Source organism: Oncorhynchus tshawytscha, linkage group LG05 (genome assembly GCF_018296145.1).
Source record: "Oncorhynchus tshawytscha isolate Ot180627B linkage group LG05, Otsh_v2.0, whole genome shotgun sequence".
In the NCBI taxonomy this organism is placed as follows: Eukaryota; Metazoa; Chordata; class Actinopteri; order Salmoniformes; family Salmonidae; genus Oncorhynchus; species Oncorhynchus tshawytscha.
In genome coordinates, this window is record NC_056433.1 from 5072271 (window position 1) to 5091769 (window position 19499).

Sequence of the window (19499 nt, forward strand, 5' to 3'; positions counted from 1 at the left end):
TCTTTGAACGTAAGCACCTGTTTTATAAAAACACCATGGTGAGACTTTATGGAGACAGTCGCATTATAGTCCCTTCTCCCTTACCATATGATATACTAAGTCAGGGAAGGAGAGAGGGACAGAGAGCGAGGAAAAGAGAGAGATGGTCGGGGGGTAGACGCAGTCAGTCGGTGCCTCACATTTCCTCCTCCCAGAGGAGCTCGTAGAGTTCGTGGTGAAAGAGAAGAAAAATCGCTTTTAACTGGAAATGACAATGGAATTGAACTTCTGGATATGTACACTGTCATATCGATGTGAAAATGGAAGTCCAAATATTTCGCTCTACTTAGAAATGTGTTTAAGTTTAAAAGCCGTGCGTAAATGTTTCCTGGATAATTGTCTCCTTCCATGAGTAAATCAAGCGAGCGTCGTGGTGAGAATATGAGCTATTGGTCTGCTATTAAAGCATTTTTTTTGTTAACCTCATGCCACGTAAAACCTTTAATAATATCGGGGAAAAGTCTCCGGTTATCTTAAAGAAACTTTTTAAAATAGGTGTTCATTTAACGAAGCGCCTCTTGTATTTCAGCACCATGAGAAGGACAGCGCTTCTTTTTTTGTTATTTACCTCCTAGCGCATTTGGATAAAGCTGCTACACAGAACACGGCGGTGAGGACAGAGACATATCATTTTGGAAACTACAGCCTTAAAAGTGATTTAATCAAGTTGAATATATGTTCGTCTCTAAAAGGGTACAGCACAGCAGGTGAAGTAAACGTCACTCTCTCCCCGCCCATGAAGCGCCTGTGTGAGATATCTGAAGTGAAGCAGGGCTTCCACTCGGGAAGATGACACAGAAGGAGAGGATCATCTCAAGAATTGACACGGAAGCCGATTTCTCACCACGTCCCCATAGTTTCAAGATAACCTTTCTGGAGAGGATATAATCGAATAAGAACATCAATGCTTTTTTTCCCCTCCCCTCCGAGAAGAGCAGATAATTTTAAATATTTTTTAAAGTAGAAAGAAGCTAGAAGCTTTGGCGAGAAGTAGAAAAGATAATTGACCAGGGTGAAATATGGAACGTGGATTAGTCAACCACCTGTTCTCAGCGAGGACCGCTATGCTATGTTGTTTCTTCTTAGGTAAGTCAAGTAAGTTCGTTTTTATTATTTATTATTTATTATTTTTGGCTAAGACTTACCTTCTGACGGTATGATAAGGTGAGTCTGAATACAATTTAAGAGAAACGGAGAATTCATGTCGTCGCTGTTCTTTACTTGAACCAAAGGTGTGAAATCATTGCTTGTACCCAAGCCTATAGCCTGATATTACAGGCATGCTACTGTAAATGTATCAGTTTATTTATCAATCAATTCATTGTCAATATGACCGTTTATTGATGTTACCAAATTGCCTACCTACCACAACCGGTGCTCTCTCTCAGGGCAGTTGCTGTATTCTTAAACCACTCCAACTATTTTGGATTTTCACACCTAAATAATTTCCTGCTGTTTGGAGTCTAAACTGACTCAGGCTCTTGTACTTCCAGTAGCCTCATTAAATGCCATTAGCACCACATTTCACACGTTTTTTCCTCATTCATTCAAATGTTTTTATTTATATCTTAAAGCTTTTACGGGCTACAGTTGTAATACCTCCACATTACTCTACATGTGGCAGATAGGCTGCTGTGTCTTGTGACCTTCAAAGTGGAGGAGAAGAAGAGCTGTCAGCTGAATTCTTTCAAGAGCAACACCAAGGTGAGAATGCTGTTCATTGATTACAGCTCGGCATTCAACACCATAGTGGCCTGATCACCAACAATGATGAGACAGCCTATAGGGAGAAGGTCAGTGACCTAGAAGTGTGGTGCCATGACAACAGCCTCTCCCTCAACGTCAGCGAGACAAAGGAGCTGATTGTGGACTACAGGAAACGGATGGCCGAGCACAACCCCCATTGATATCGACAGGGCTGTAGTGGAGCAGGTTGAGAGCTTCAAGTTCCTGTGTCCACACCACTAAGGAATTATCATGGTCCACACTCACCAACACAGTCGTGAAGAGGGCACGACAACACCTCTTCTCCCTCAGAAGGCTGAAAAGATTTGTCACGCCCTCAGAGCTTTAAACGTTCTGCAGCTGACCGCAAGGCAATAGAGAGGATAGTGCGTATGGCCTAGTACGTCACTGATAAATAGTTAGTCCTGGTAGCTATTTATCTAACTATTTAACTATCTGCATGGAGTGTTTTTGACTCATCACATACGCTGCTGCTACTGTTTATTATCTATCCTGCTGCCTAGTCACTTTATACCTACCTATAGGTTATACAGTGCCTTCAGAGAGTATTCATACCCCAGGACTTATTCCATGTTGTGTTACAGCCTGAATTCAAAATTGATTAAAAAAATGTTTTTTCATCCATCTACACACAAAACCCCATAATGACAAACTTAAAACATGTTTTTAAGAAATGTTTGCTCATTTATTTTGAATGAAATGAGAAAATGGCAAGTATCTCATTTGCATAAATATTCAACTTCCTGAGTCAATTCATGTTAGTATCACCTTAGGCAGATATTACAGCTGTGAGTCTTTCTGGGTAAGTCTCTAAGAGCTGTGAGTCTATCTGGGTCAGTCTCTGAGAGCTGTGAGTCTTTCTGGGTCAGTCTCTGAGAGCTGTGAGTCTTTCTGGGCCAGTCTCTAAGAGCTGTGAGTCTTTCTGGGTCAGTCTCTAAGAGCTGTGAGTCTTTCTGAGTAAGTCTCTAAGAGCTGTGAGTCTTTCTGGGTAAGTCTCTAAGAGCAGTGAGTCTTTCTGGGTAAGTCTCTGAGAACTGTGAGTCTTTCTGGGCCAGTCTCTAAGAGCTGTGAGTCTTTCTGGGCCAGTCTCTAAGAGCTGTGAGTCTTTCTGGGTCAGTCTCTAAGAGCTGTGAGTCTTTCTGGGTCAGTCTCTAAGAGCTGTGAGTCTTTCTGGGTCAGTCTCTAAGAGCTGTGAGTCTTTCTGAGTAAGTCTCTAAGAGCTGTGAGTCTTTCTGGGTAAGTCTCTAAGAGCAGTGAGTCTTTCTGGGTAAGTCTCTGAGAGCTGTGAGTCTTTCTGGGCCAGTCTCTAAGAGCTGTGAGTCTTTCTGGGTCAGTCTCTAAGAGCTTTGAGTCTTTCTGGGTAAGTCTCTGAGAGCTGTGAGTCTTTCTGGGCCAGTCTCTAAGAGCTGTGAGTCTTTCTGGGTCAGTCTCTAAGAGCTGTGAGTCTTTCTGAGTAAGTCTCTAAGAGCTGCGAGTCTTTCTGGGTAAGTCTCTGAGAGCTGTGAGTCTTTCTGGGTAAGTCTCTAAGAGCTGTGAGTCTTTCTGGGTCAGTCTCTAAGAGCTTTGCACACCTGGATTGTACAATATTTGGCCATTATTTTATTTTTTTATTCTTCAAGCTCTGTTAAATTGATTGTTGATCATTGCTACAAACAGCCATTTTCATGTCTTGCCATAGATTTTCAAGCTGATGTAAATCAACACAGTAACTTGGCCACTCAGGAACATTCAATGTCATCTTGGTAGTCAACTTCAGTGTAGATTTGGCCTTGTGTTTTAGGTCATTGTCCTGCTGAAAGGTGAATCCCAGTGTCTGGTGGAAAGAAGACTGAACCAGGTTTTCATCTAGGATTTTGACTGTGCTTAGCTCTATTCCGTTTCAGTTTATCCTAAAAAGCTCCCTTGCTGATGACAAGCATACCTATAACATGATGCAGCCACCACCATGCTTGAAAATATGAAGAGTGGTACATCGTGTTGTGCTGGATTTGCCCCAAACATAACACTCTCTATTCAGGAAAAACAGTTAATTTCTTTGCCACATTTTTTCAGTTTTACTTTAGTGCCTTATTGCAAACAGGATGCATGTTTTGGAATATTTAAAAAAATATATTTAAAGGCTTCCTTCTTTTCACTCTGTCATTTAGGTTAGTATTGTGGAGTAACTACAATGTTGTCGATCCATCCTCAGTTTTTTCTTATCACAGCCATTAAAGTCTGTAACTGTTTTGGCCTTTATGGTGAATTCCCTGCGCAGTTACACCTTCCTCTCGCAGCGACTGAAGAAGGACGCCTGTATGTTTGTAGTCACTGGGTGTATTGATACACCATCCAAAGTGTAATTAATAACTTCATCATGTTCAAAGGGATATTCAATGTCTGTTTTTTTTAGCCATCTACTAATAGGTAGATGGGTATTGGAGGCATTGGGAAAACCTCCCTTATCTTTGTGGTTGAATCTGCGTTTGATATTCACAGCTCGTCGGAGGGACCTTACAGATGATTGTAATGTGTTGGGGTACAGAGATGAGGTAGTCATTCAAAAGATCATGTTAAACACTATTATTACACACAGAGTCCTTGCAACTTATTATGTGAAATTGTTAGTTTGCTATAACAAAAGGGGTTGAATACATACTGAAAACATAATTCCAGTTGTACATTATGTGGTATTATGTGTTAATCCATTTTAAATTCAAGCTGTAACACAACAAAATGTGGAAAAAGTCAAGGGGTTTGAATACTGTCTGAAGGCCCTGTATCTACCTCAATTACCTCGTGCTGCTGCACATCAACTTAGTACTGGTACCATGTGTACATAGCCAAGTTATTACCTCAGTACTGGTACCATGTGTACATAGCCAAGTTATTACCTCAGTACTAGTACCATGTGTACATAGCCAAGTTATTACCTCAGTACTAGTACCATGTGTACATAGCCAAGTTATTACCTCAGTACTGGTACCATGTGTACATAGCCAAGTTATTACCTCAGTACTGGTACCATGTGTACATAGCCTAGTTATTACCTCAGTACTGGTACCATGTGTACATAGCCTAGTTATTACCTCGGGCCGTAACAAAGCATTTCACTCCCGAGTGGCGCAGTGGTCTAAGGCACTGCATCGTAGTGCTAGCTGTGCCACTAGATATACTGGTTCGTGTCCAGGCATTGTCGCAGCTGGCCACGACCGGGAGGCCTATGGGGTGGTGCACAATTGGCCCAGTGTCGTCTGAGTTTGGGGAAGGTTTGCCTGGCAGGGATGTTCTTGTCCCATCACGCACTAGCGACTCCTGTGGCGAGCTGGGCGCAATGCACGCTGACACGGTCACCAGGTGTACGGTGTTTCCTCCGACTCATTGGTGCGGCTGGCTTCCAGGTTGGATGGGCATTGTGTCAAAAAGCAGTGTGGCTTGGCTGGGTTGTGTTTCGGGGGACCCACGGCTCTCGAACTTTGCCTCTCCCGAGCCGTACTGGAGTTGCAGCGACGAGACAAGACTGTAACTACCAATTGGATTCCCCCGAAAACTGGGGAGAAAAAAGGGTAAAAATAAAACACATAATAGAATTAAAAGAAAGCATTTCACTGTTAGTCTACACCTGTTGTTTTACTAAGCATGTGACAAATAAAATGTGATTACATTGGAAGAGCATATTTTGCCGGAGAAGTTGCTGACTCGTTCAGGCAGGGAGGCACTCTGGGGTACTTTCTGAAACATCACACATGAACTGTGTGGCTCCTAGATAGTAAACACCTTGAACTGTCTGGCCCCTGGTATTATACACCTTGAACTGTCCGGCCCCTGGTACTACACACATTGAACTGTCCGGCCCCTGGTACTACACACCTTGAACTGTCCGGCCCCTGGTACTACACACATTGAACTGTCCGGCCCCTGGTACTACACACCTTGAACTGTCCGGCCCCTGGTACTACATACATTGAACTGTCCGGCCCCTGGTACTACACACCTTGAACTGTCCGGCCCCTGGTACTACACACCTTGAACTGTCCGGCCCCTGGTACTACACACCTTGAACTGTCCGGCCCCTGGTACTACACACCTTGAACTGTCTGGCCCCTGGTACTACACACATTGAACTGTCCGGCCCCTGGTACTACACACATTGAACTGTCCGGCCCCTGGTACTACAGACCTTGAACTGTCCGGCCCCTGGTACTACACACATTGAACTGTCCGGCCCCTGGTACTACAGACCTTGAACTGTCCGGCCCCTGGTATTACACACCTTGCACTGTCTGGCCCCTGGTACTAAACACCTTGAACTGTCCGGCCCCTGGTACTACACACATTGAACTGTCCGGCCCCTGGTACTACACACCTTGAACTGTCCGGCCCCTGGTACTACAGACCTTGAACTGTCCGGCCCCTGGTACTACACACCTTGAACTGTCCGGCCCCTGGTACTACACACCTTGAACTGTCCGGCCCCTGGTACTACACACCTTGAACTGTCCGGCCCCTGGTACTACAGACCTTGAACTGTCCGGCCCCTGGTACTACACACCTTGAACTGTCCGGCCCCTGGTACTACACACCTTGAACTGTCCGGCCCCTGGTACTACACACCTTGAACTGTCTGGCCCCTGGTACTACAAACATTGAACTGTCCGGCCCCTGGTACTACACACATTGAACTGTCCGGCCCCTGGTACTACAGACCTTGAACTGTCCGGCCCCTGGTATTATACACATTGAACTGTCCGGCCCCTGGAACTACAGACCTTGAACTGTCCGGCCCCTGGTATTACACACCTTGAACTGTCCGGCCCCTGGTACTACACACATTGAACTGTCCGGCCCCTGGTACTACAGACATTGAACTGTCCGGCCCCTGGTACTACACACCTTGAACTGTCCGGCCCCTGGTACTACACACATTGAACTGTCCGGCCCCTGGTACTACACACCTTGAACTGTCCGGCCCCTGGTACTACACACCTTGAACTGTCCGGCCCCTGGTACTACACACCTTGAACTGTCTGGCCCCTGGTACTACACACCTTGAACTGTCAGGCCCCTGGTACTACACACCTTGAACTGTCCGGCCCCTGGTACTACACACATTGAACTGTCCGGCCCCTGGTACTACACACATTGAACTGTCCGGCCCCTGGTACTACACACCTTGAACTGTCCGGCCCCTGGTACTACACACATTGAACTGTCCGGCCCCTGGTACTACACACCTTGAACTGTCCGGCCCCTGGTACTACACACCTTGAACTGTCCGGCCCCTGGTACTACACACCTTGAACTGTCTGGCCCCTGGTACTACTTGAACTGTCCGGCCCCTGGTACTACACACATTGAACTGTCCGGCCCCTGGTACTACACACATTGAACTGTCCGGCCCCTGGTACTACACACCTTGAACTGTCCGGCCCCTGGTACTACACACCTTGAACTGTCCGGCCCTGGTACTACACCCTTGAACTGTCCGGCCCCTGGTACTACACACATTGAACTGTCCGGCCCCTGGTACTACACACCTTGAACTGTCCGGCCCCTGGTACTACACACATTGAACTGTCCGGCCCCTGGTACTACAGACATTGAACTGTCCGGCCCCTGGTACTACAGACATTGAACTGTCCGGCCCCTGGTACTACACACCTTGAACTGTCCGGCCCCTGGTACTACACACCTTGAACTGTCCGGCCCCTGGTACTACACACCTTGAACTGTCCGGCCCCTGGTACTACACACATTGAACTGTCCGGCCCCTGGTACTACACACCTTGAACTGTCCGGCCCCTGGTACTACACACATTGAACTGTCCGGCCCCTGGTACTACACACATTGAACTGTCCGGCCCCTGGTACTACACACCTTGAACTGTCCGGCCCCTGGTACTACACACCTTGAACTGTCCGGCCCCTGGTACTACACACCTTGAACTGTCTGGCCCCTGGTACTACACACATTGAACTGTCCGGCCCCTGGTACTACACACATTGAACTGTCCGGCCCCTGGTACTACAGACCTTGAACTGTCCGGCCCCTGGTACTACACACATTGAACTGTCCGGCCCCTGGTACTACAGACCTTGAACTGTCCGGCCCCTGGTATTACACACCTTGCACTGTCTGGCCCCTGGTACTAAACACCTTGAACTGTCCGGCCCCTGGTACTACACACATTGAACTGTCCGGCCCCTGGTACTACACACCTTGAACTGTCCGGCCCCTGGTACTACAGACCTTGAACTGTCCGGCCCCTGGTAACTTGCACTGTCTGGCCCCTGGTACTAAACACCTTGAACTGTCCGGCCCCTGGTACTACACACATTGAACTGTCCGGCCCCTGGTACTACACACCTTGAACTGTCCGGCCCCTGGTACTACAGACCTTGAACTGTCCGGCCCCTGGTACTACACACCTTGAACTGTCCGGCCCCTGGTACTACACACCTTGAACTGTCCGGCCCCTGGTACTACACACCTTGAACTGTCCGGCCCCTGGTACTACAGACCTTGAACTGTCCGGCCCCTGGTACTACACACATTGAACTGTCCGGCCCCTGGTACTACACACCTTGAACTGTCCGGCCCCTGGTACTACACACCTTGAACTGTCCGGCCCCTGGTACTACACACCTTGAACTGTCCGGCCCCTGGTACTACACACCTTGAACTGTCCGGCCCCTGGTACTACACACATTGAACTGTCCGGCCCCTGGTACTACACACCTTGAACTGTCCGGCCCCTGGTACTACACACCTTGAACTGTCCGGCCCCTGGTACTACACACCTTGAACTGTCCGGCCCCTGGTACTACACACCTTGAACTGTCCGGCCCCTGGTACTACAGACCTTGAACTGTCCGGCCCCTGGTACTACACACATTGAACTGTCCGGCCCCTGGTACTACAGACCTTGAACTGTCCGGCCCCTGGTACTACACACATTGAACTGTCCGGCCCCTGGTACTACAGACCTTGAACTGTCCGGCCCCTGGTATTACACACCTTGCACTGTCTGGCCCCTGGTACTAAACACCTTGAACTGTCCGGCCCCTGGTACTACACACATTGAACTGTCCGGCCCCTGGTACTACAGACCTTTAACTGTCCGGCCCCTGGTACTACACACATTGAACTGTCCGGCCCCTGGTACTACACACCTTGAACTGTCTGGCCCCTGGTACTACACACCTTGAACTGTCTGGCCCCTGGTACTACACACATTGAACTGTCTGGCCCCTGGTACTACACACATTGAACTGTCCGGCCCCTGGTACTACAGACCTTGAACTGTCTGGCCCCTGGTATTACACACCTTGAACTGTCTGGCCCCTGGTACTACACACCTTGAACTGTCTGGCCCCTGGTACTACACACCTTGAACTCTCCAGGCCTTGATGCTACACACCTTGAACTCTCCAGGCCCTGATGCTACTCACCTTGAAATCTCCAGGCCCTGATGCTACACACCTTGAACTCTCCAGGCCCTGATGCCACACACCTTGAACTCTCCAGGCCCTGATGCCACACACCTTGAACTCTCCAGGCCCTGATGCCACACACCTTGAACTCTCCAGGCCCTGATGCCACACAACTTGAACTCTCCGGGCCCTGATGCCACACAACTTGAACTGTCCGGGCCCTGATGCTACACAACATGAACTGTCCGGGCCCTGATGCTACACACCTTGAACTGTCCGGGCCCTGATGCTACACAATTTGAACTGTCCAGGCCCTGATGCTACACACCTTGAACTGTCCGGGCCCTGATGCTACACAACTTGAACTGTCCAGGCCCTGATGCTACACAACTTGAATTGTCCAGGCCCTGATGCTACACAACTTGAACTGTCCGGGCCCTGATGCTACACAACTTGAACTGTCTGGGCCCTGGTACTACACAACTTACCAAGCTATTTGGGCAGTGTCCAAGATCCCAAAAGATCCAAGCCTGAGGAGGAATGGAGGTGTCATCTCTTCTCCTCTCTGGTCTCCATTGACAGGTGGCACTTTGATCTCCAGCGCTCGAGGGCTTTTTGTCAACCCCATGCATCTTGTCTCCGCTAGTCTCTGCCTCGTGCTGGTCCTACTCCAGACCGGATGGACACACGCGCAATCACAGCGGAGCTTCTAGTGTGCACGTAATTAAAGTGTGATGTGATGCAATGTGATTCACCAGAATCAGACCATTACTACTGCTACTACACCTTCATTATAGTAGACCAGGGATCATCAACTATCACTTCCAGTACTACATTATAGTAGACCAGGGATCATCAACTATCACTTCCAGTACTGCATTATAGTAGACCAGGGATCATCAACTATCACTTCCAGTACTCCATTATAGTAGACCAGCGATCATCAACTATCACTTCCAGTACTCCATAATAGTAGACCAGCGATCGTCAACTATCACTTCCAGTATTCCATTATAGTAGACCAGCGATCGTCAACTATCACTTCCAGTACTGCGATAAAGTAGACCAGGGATCATCAATTATCACTTCCAGTATTCCATTATAGTAGACCAGGGATTGTCAACTAAGACTGCTGAACAGTTAATCAAGTGGTTACCCTGACAATTAACATTGACGCCCTTTTAATGATTTATTTATCTTGTTTTGTCTTGACTCTTTATGCACACTGACTGGACTCTACCCGCACACTGACTGGACTCTACCCACACACTGACTGGACTTTACCCACACACTGACTGGACTCTACCCACACACTGACTGGACTCTACCCACACACTGACTGGACTCTACCCACACACTGACTGGACTCTACCCACACTGACTGGACTCTACCCACACTGACTGGACTCTACCCACACACTGACTGGACTCTACCCACACACTGACTGGACTCTACCCACACACTGACTGGACTCTACCCACACTGACTGGACTCTACCCACACACTGACTGGACTCTACCCACACACTGACTGGACTCTACCCACACACTGACTGGACTCTACCCACACTGACTGGACTCTACCCACACTGACTGGACTCTACCCACACACTGACTGGACTCTACCCACACACTGACTGGACTTTACCCACACACTGACTGGACTCTACCCACACACTGACTGGACTCTACCCACACACTGACTGGACTCTACCCACACTGACTGGACTCTACCCACACACTGACTGGACTCTACCCACACACTGACTGGACTCTACCCACACACTGACTGGACTCTACCCACACACTGACTGGACTCTACCCACACACTGACTGGACTCTACCCACACACTGACTGGACTCTACCCACACACTGACTGGACTCTACCCACACACTGACTGGACTCTACCCACACACTGACTGGACTCTACCCACACACTGACTGGACTCTACCCACACACTGACTGGACTCTACCCACACTGACTGGACTCTACCCACACACTCACACATACTTCACTGACACTCCAAAACACACACACACACACACACACACACACACACTCACACTCACACTCACACTCACACTCACACTCACACTCACACATATACACTTTAATAATGCTGCTGCTACTCTATTTGTTTTTACAGTGCATTAGAAAGTATTCAGGCTCCTTCAGTCTTTTTCTCTGTTTGAGATTTTTTTTAAACACATTTAATATGTAACAATCTACACACAATACATAATGAAAAAGGGAAAACAAGTTTAAAAAACAGAAATACCTCATAAACACAAGTATTCAGACCCTTTGCTATGAGAAATTAAACTCAAGTGAATTCTGTTTCCATTGATCATCCTTGAGATGTTTCTACAACTTGATTGGTGTCCACCTGTGGTAAATTCAATTGATTGGACATGATTTGGAAAGGCACACACCTGTCTATACAAGGCCCCACAGTTGACAGTTCATGTCAGAGCAAAAACCAAGCCATGAGGTCGAAGGAATTTTCCGTAGAGTTCCGAGACAGGATTGTGTCACGACAGAGATCTGGGGAAAGGTAACAAAACATTTTTATAGCATTTTTATTGCATTTATAGCTAAACTGAATAATTGGAGGAGAAGGGCCTTGGTCAGGGAGGTGAACAAGAACCCGATGGTCACTCTGAGAGAGCTCCAGAGTTCTTCTGTGGAGATGACAGAACCTAACACAAGGACAACCATCTCTGCAGCACTCCACCAATCAGACCTTTATGGTAGAGTGGCCAGATGGAAGCCACTTCTTAGTAAAAGGCACATGACAGCCTGCTTGGAGTTTGCCAAAAGGCACCTAATAGACTCTCAGATCATGAGAAACAAGATTCTCTGCTTGGTCTGAATACCAAGCGTCATGCCTGGAGGAAACCTGGCACCATCCCTACGGTGAAGCATGGTGGTGGCAGCATCATGCTGTGGGGATGTTTTTCAGCGGCAGGGACTGGGAGACTAGTCAGGATCGAGCAAAAGATTTACTGAACAAAGTACAGAGAGATCTTTGATGAAAACCTGCTACAGCGAGCCCAGGCCCCCAGACTGGGGCGAAGGTTCACCTTCCAACAGGACAACGACCCTAAGTACATAGCCAAGACAATACATGAGTGGCTTCGGGACAAGTCTCTGAATGTCCTTGAGTGGCCCAGCCAGAGCCCGGACTTGAACCCGATCGAACATCTCTGGAGAGACCTGTAAATAGCTGTGCAGCGACGCTCCCCATCCAACCTGACAGAGCTTGAGAGGATCTGCAGAGAAGAATGGGAGAAACTCCACAAATACAGGTGTGCCAAGCTTGTAGCATCATACCCAAGAAGAATCGAGTCTGTAATCGCTGCCAAAGGTGCTTCAACAAAGTACTGAGTAAAGGGTCTGAAAACTTACAGTATGTCAATGTCATTTCAGTTTTTTAGTTTTATAAATTAGCTAAATTTTTTTTTAAATAACAGTGTTTTTGCTTTTTCATTATGTGGTATTGTGTGTAGATTGATGAGGAAAAACATGTTTTAATCCATTTCAGAATAAGGCTGTAATGTAACAAAATGGGGAAAAAGTCAAGAGGTCTGAATACTTTCCAAATGTATTTCCTAATTGCCTAGTCACCTTCACCCACATCTACGTACTGTATTACATAAACTGCCTCATACCCCTTGGATATTGACTCAGTCCTGGTACTCCTTGGATAATGACTCAGTCCTGGTACTCCTTGGATAATGACTCAGTCCTGGTGCTCCTTGGATATTGACTCAGTCCTGGTACTCCTTGTCTATTGACTCAGTCCTGGTACTCCTTGGATAATGACTCAGTCCTGGTACTCCTTGGATATTGAACTCAGTACTGGTACTCCTTGGATATTGAACTCAGTACTGGTACTCCTTGGATATTGAACTCAGTACTGGTACTCCTTGGATATTGAAATCAGTCCTGGTACTCCTTGGATATTGACTCAGTCCTGGTACTCCTTGTCTATTGACTCAGTCCTGGTACTCCTTGGATAATGACTCAGTCCTGGTACTCCTTGGATATTGAACTCAGTACTGGTACTCCTTGGATATAGCCGTGTTATTGTGTTTATTGTGTTGCTATTTCATTTGTCTTACTTTTTAATGCTGAACTGTTGGGAATGTGCTTGTAAGTAAGCATTTCACTGTTCAGTCTACAACTGTTGTATTTGGTGCATGTGACCAATAACATTTGATTTGATTTAATATTGAGTTAACCCCCCCACACACACTTTTGCGCTCAGAACAGCCTCAGTTTGTCGGGGCATGGACTCTACAAAGCATTCCACAGGGATGCTGACCCCTTAATGACTCCAATGATTGTGGACAGGAAACTGTTGCACATGAAATACCCAGCAGCGTTGCAGTTCTTGGCACAAACCGGTGCGCCTGGCACCTACTACCATACCATGGTAAAAGGCACTTAAATCTTTTGTCTTGCCCATTCACCCTCTGAATGGCGCACATACACAATCCCATGTCTCAGTTTTCTCAAACCTTAAAAATCCTTCTTTAACCCGTCTCCTCCACTCCGTCTTCACTGATTGAAGTTGATTTAACACCAAGGTGACATCGATAAAGGATCATAGCTTTCGTCCTAAAATTTCTTAATTCCATTCCTTTTCTTTTAGATGCATGTGTGTGTGTGTTGTTGTTAATTGTTAGATACTACTGCACTGTTGGAGCTAGGAACACAAGCATTTAGTTAGATACTACTGCACTGTTAGAGCTAGGAAGACAAGCATTTAGTTAGATACTACTGCACTGTTAGAGCTAGGAAGACAAGCATTTAGTTAGATACTACTGCACTGTTAGAGCTAGGAAGACAAGCATTTAGTTAGATACTACTGCACTGTTAGAGCTAGGAAGACAAGCATTTAGTTAGATACTACTGCACTGTTAGAGCTAGGAAGACAAGCATTTAGTTAGATACTACTGCACTGTTAGAGCTAGGAAGACAAGCATTTAGTTAGATACTACTGCACTGTTGGAGCTAGGAACACAAGCATTTAGTTAGATACTACTGCACTGTTGGAGCTAGGAAGACAAGCATTTAGTTAGATACTACTGCACTGTTGGAGCTAGGAAGACAAGCATTTAGTTAGATACTACTGCACTGTTAGAGCTAGGAAGACAAGCATTTAGTTAGATACTACTGCACTGTTGGAGCTAGGAAGACAAGCATTTAGTTAGATACTACTGCACTGTTGGAGCTAGGAAGACAAGCATTTAGTTAGATACTACTGCACTGTTGGAGCTAGGAAGACAAGCATTTAGTTAGATACTACTGCACTGTTGGAGCTAGGAACACAAGCATTTAGTTAGATACTACTGCACTGTTGGAGCTAGGAAGACAAGCATTTAGTTAGATACTACTGCACTGTTGGAGCTAGGAAGACAAGCATTTAGTCAGATACTACTGCACTGTTGGAGCTAGGAACACAAGCATTTAGTTAGATACTACTGCACTGTTGGAGCTAGGAACACAAGCATTTAGTTAGATACTACTGCACTGTTGGAGCTAGGAACACAAGCATTTAGTTAGATACTACTGCACTGTTGGAGCTAGGAACACAAGCATTTAGTTAGATACTACTGTACTGTTGGAGCTAGGAACACAAGCATTTAGTTAGATACTACTGCACTGTTGGAGCTAGGAACACAAGCATTTAGTTAGATACTACTGCACTGTTGGAGCTAGGAAGACAAGCATTTAGTTAGATACTACTGCACTGTTGGAGCTAGGAAGACAAGCATTTAGTTAGATACTACTGCACTGTTGGAGCTAGGAAGACAAGCATTTAGTTAGATACTACTGCACTGTTGGAGCTAGGAACACAAGCATTTAGTTAAATCAAATCAAATCAAATCAAATCAAATTTTATTTGTCACATACACATGGTTAGCAGATGTTAATGCGAGTGTAGCGAAATGCTTGTGCTTCTAGTTCCGACAATGCAGTAATAACGAGCAAGTAATCTAACTAACAATTCCCAAAAAAACTACTGTCATACACAGTGTAAGGGGATAAAGAATATGTACATAAGGATATATGAATGAGTGATGGTACAGAGCAGCATAGGCAAGATACAGTAGATGATATCGAGTACAGTATATACATATGAGATAAGTATGTAAACCAAGTGGCATAGTTAAAGTGGCTAGTGATACATGTATTACATAAGGATGCAGTCGATGATATAGAGTACAGTATCAACGTATGCATATGAGATGAACAATGTAGGGTAAGTAACATTATATAAGGTAGCATTGTTTAAAGTGGCTAGTGATATATTTACATCATTTCCCATCAATTCCCATGATTAAAGTGGCTGGAGTAGAGTCAGTGTCATTGACAGTGTGTTGGCAGTAGCCACTCAATGTTAGTGGTGGCTGTTTAACAGTCTGATGGCCTTGAGATAGAAGCTGTTTTTCAGTCTCTCGGTCCCAGCTTTGATGCACCTGTACTGACCTCGCCTTCTGGATGGCAGCGGGGTGAACAGGCAGTGGCTCGGTGGTTGATGTCCTTGATGATCTTTATGGCCTTCCTGTAGCATCGGGTGGTGTAGGTGTCCTGGAGGGCAGGTAGTTTGCCCCCGGTGATGCGTTGTGCAGACCTCACTACCCTCTGGAGAGCCTTACGGTTGAGGGCGGTGCAGTTGCCATACCAGGCGGTGATACAGCCCGCCAGGATGCTCTCGATTGTGCATCTGTAGAAGTTTGTGAGTGCTTTTGGTGACAAGCCGAATTTCTTTAGCCTCCTGAGGTTGAAGAGGCGCTGCTGCGCCTTCCTCACGATGCTGTCTGTGTGAGTGGACCAATTCAGTTTGTCTGTGATGTGTATGCCGAGGAACTTAAAACTTGCTACCCTCTCCACTACTGTTCCATCGATGTGGATGGGGGGGTGTTCCCTCTGCTGTTTCCTGAAGTCCACAATCATCTCCTTAGTTTTGTTGACGTTGAGTGTGAGGTTATTTTCCTGACACCACACTCCGAGGGCCCTCACCTCCTCCCTGTAGGCCGTCTCGTCGTTGTTGGTAATCAAGCCTACCACTGTTGTGTCGTCCGCAAACTTGATGATTGAGTTGGAGGCGTGCATGGCCGCGCAGTCGTGGGTGAACAGGGAGTACAGGAGAGGGCTCAGAACGCACCCTTGTGGGGCCCCAGTGTTGAGGATCAGCGGGGAGGAGATGTTGTTGCCTACCCTCACCACCTGGGGGCGGCCCGTCAGGAAGTCCAGTACCCAGTTGCACAGGGCGGGGTCGAGACCCAGGGTCCCGAGCTTGATGACGAGCTTGGAGGGTACTATGGTGTTGAATGCCAAGCTGTAGTCGATGAACAGCATTCTCACATAGGTATTCCTCTTGTCCAGATGGGTTAGGGCAGTGTGCAGTGTGGTTGAGATTGCATCGTCTGTGGACCTATTTGGGCGGTAAGCAAATTGGAGTGGGTCAAGGGTGTCAGGTAGGGTGGAGGTGATATGGTCCTTGACTAGTCTCTCAAAGCACTTCATGATGACGGATGTGAGTGCTACGGGGGCGGTAGTCGTTTAGCTCAGTTACCTTAGCTTTCTTGGGAACAGGAACAATGGTGGCCCTCTTGAAGCATGTGGGAACAGCAGACTGGTATAGGGATTGATTGAATATGTCCGTAAACACACCGGCCAGCTGGTCTGCGCATGCTCTGAGGGCGCGGCTGGGGATGCCGTCTGGGCCTGCAGCCTTGCGAGGGTTAACACGTTTAAATGTCTTACTCACTTCGGCTGCAGTGAAGGAGAGACCGCATGTTTCCGTTGCAGGCCGTGTCAGTGGCACTGTATTGTCCTCAAAGCGGGCAAAAAAGTTATTTAGTCTGCCTGGGAGCAAGACATCCTGGTCGGTGACTGGGCTGGGTTTCTTCCTGTAGTCCGTGATTGACTGTAGACCCTGCCACATACCTCTTGTGTCTGAGCCGTTGAATTGAGATTCTACTTTGTCTCTGTACTGGCGCTTAGCTTGTTTGATAGCCTTGCGGAGGGAATAGCTGCACTGTTTGTATTCAGTCATGTTACCAGACACCTTGCCCTGATTAAAAGCAGTGGTTCGTGCCTTCAGTTTCACACGAATGCTGCCATCAATCCACGGTTTCTGGTTAGGGAATGTTTTAATCGTTGCTATGGGAACGACATCTTCAACGCACGTTCTAATGAACTCGCACACCGAATCAGCGTATTCGTCAATGTTGTTGTCTGACGCAATACGAAACATCTCCCAGTCCACGTGATGGAAGCAGTCTTGGAGTGTGGAGTCAGCTTGGTCGGACCAGCGTTGGACAGACCTCAGCGTGGGAGCTTCTTGTTTTAGTTTCTGTCTGTAGGCAGGGATCAACAAAATGGAGTCGTGGTCAGCTTTTCCTGAATACTACTACTTTTCTAGATACTACTGCACTGTTGGAGCTAGGAAGACAAGCATTTAGTTAGATACTACTGCACTGTTGGAGCTAGGAAGACAAGCATTTAGTTAGATACTACTGCACTGTTGGAGCTAGGAACACAAGCATTTAGTTAGATACTACTGCACTGTTGGAGCTAGGAAGACAAGCATTTAGTTAGACACTACTGCACTGTTGGAGCTAGGAACACAAGCATTTAGTTAGATACTACTGCACTGTTGGAGCTAGGAAGACAAGCATTTCGCTACATGATTTGAAGGGGATCATATCTTTCACCTGGTCGGTCTATGTCATGGAACGAGCAGTTGTTCTTAATGCTTTGTCCTCTCAGTGTATGTCTAGCTCAGCTCGGGGGTGTCACTCAGTAAACTCAGTCAGGTGTTATGCCATAAGGCCATGTCAGTTCAGGAAGATATTTGTTCATATTCACTGAATTCACATTGAGTTGAATAGAGAGCATTAAATGGTTTATGTTTTAGAGTCTGTGTCATCCTGAATGACAGCTTGCTGGCAGCTTAGTGTATGAGGTTGGCCCCACAACCCCTTCTGACTGAGAGGGATGGATTAACTCATAGCTCAGACACAAATGGAACCCTATTCCCTATGTAGTGCACTACTTTAGACCAGAGCCCTATTCCCTATGTAGTGCACTACTTTAGACCAGAGCCCTATTCCCTATGTAGTGCACTACTTTAGACCAGAGCCCTATTCCCTATATAGTGCACTACTTTAGACCAGAGCCCTATTCCCTATGTAGTGCACTACTTTAGACCAGAGCCCTATTCCCTATATAGTGCACTACTTTAGACCAGAGCCCTATTCTCTACATAGTGCAATGTGTCCGTGTGTGGCGTCACTCACTTTTAACAGAGAACAAAACTGAATAATTTTTTCTTCTTCTGATAAATCTGCAGTTCCTCACAATAAAAGGACAGCGATTACTAAAGTTTGTTTTCAATGTCAATCTGTCAGCTCGTTCAAATCTGTGTCAGAGGTCATTTGATTAAAACCTTCAACGGAAGGTCTCACAACCATACAGCTGTACCAACAACTACAGTCAAGTCAAAAGAGGGGACAATGGATTCATAAATGAGGAAGGTGGGGAGATGGGGAGGTGGGGAGATGGGGAGGTGGGGAGATGGGGAGATGGGGAGGTGGGGAGATGGGGAGGTGGGGAGATGGGGAGATGGGGAGGTGGGGAGATGGGGAGGTGGGGAGATGGGGAGGTGGGGAGATGGGGAGGTGGGGAGATGGGGAGATGGGGAGGTGGGGAGATGGGGAGGTGGGGAGATGGGGAGGTGGGGAGATGGGGAGGTGGGGAGATGGGGAGATGGGGAGGTGGGGAGATGGGGAGGTGGGGAGATGGGGAGGTGGGGAGATGGGGAGGTGGGGAGATGGGGAGGTGGGGAGATGGGGAGGTGGGGAGATGGGGAGATGGGGAGATGGGGAGGTGGGGAGATGGGGAGGTGGGGAGATGGGGAGGTGGGGAGATGGGGAGGTGGGGAGATGGGGAGATGGGGAGGTGGGGAGATGGGGAGGTGGGGAGATGGGGAGGTGGGGAGATGGGGAGGTGGGGAGATGGGGAGATGGGGAGGTGGGGAGGTGGGGAGATGGGGAGGTGGGGAGATGGGGAGGTGGGGAGATGGGGAGGTGGGGAGATGGGGAGGTGGGGAGGTGGGGAGGTGGGGAGATGGGGAGGTGGGGAGGTGGGGAGGTGGGGAGATGGGGAGGTGGGGAGGTGGGGAGGTGGGGAGATGGGGAGGTGGGGAGGTGGGGAGATGGGGAGGTGGGGAGATGGGGAGGTGGGGAGGTGGGGAGGTGGGGAGATGGGGAGGTGGGGA

At 47.5% G+C, this 19499-nt stretch overlaps 1 protein-coding gene across 1 annotated transcript in view; it reads left to right on the forward strand.

Annotated features, from left to right (window-relative positions):
* The first annotated feature begins 220 nt into the window (after positions 1–220).
* LOC112235636 (neuronal acetylcholine receptor subunit alpha-2-like) overlaps positions 221–19499 on the forward strand; it is a 64846-nt gene continuing 45567 nt past the window's right edge. The window contains exon 1 of the mRNA XM_042321360.1: positions 221–1125. Within this exon, the coding sequence (XP_042177294.1) occupies positions 1059–1125 (67 nt within the window). The 5' untranslated portion in view covers positions 221–1058. The remainder of the gene's footprint in view (positions 1126–19499) is intronic.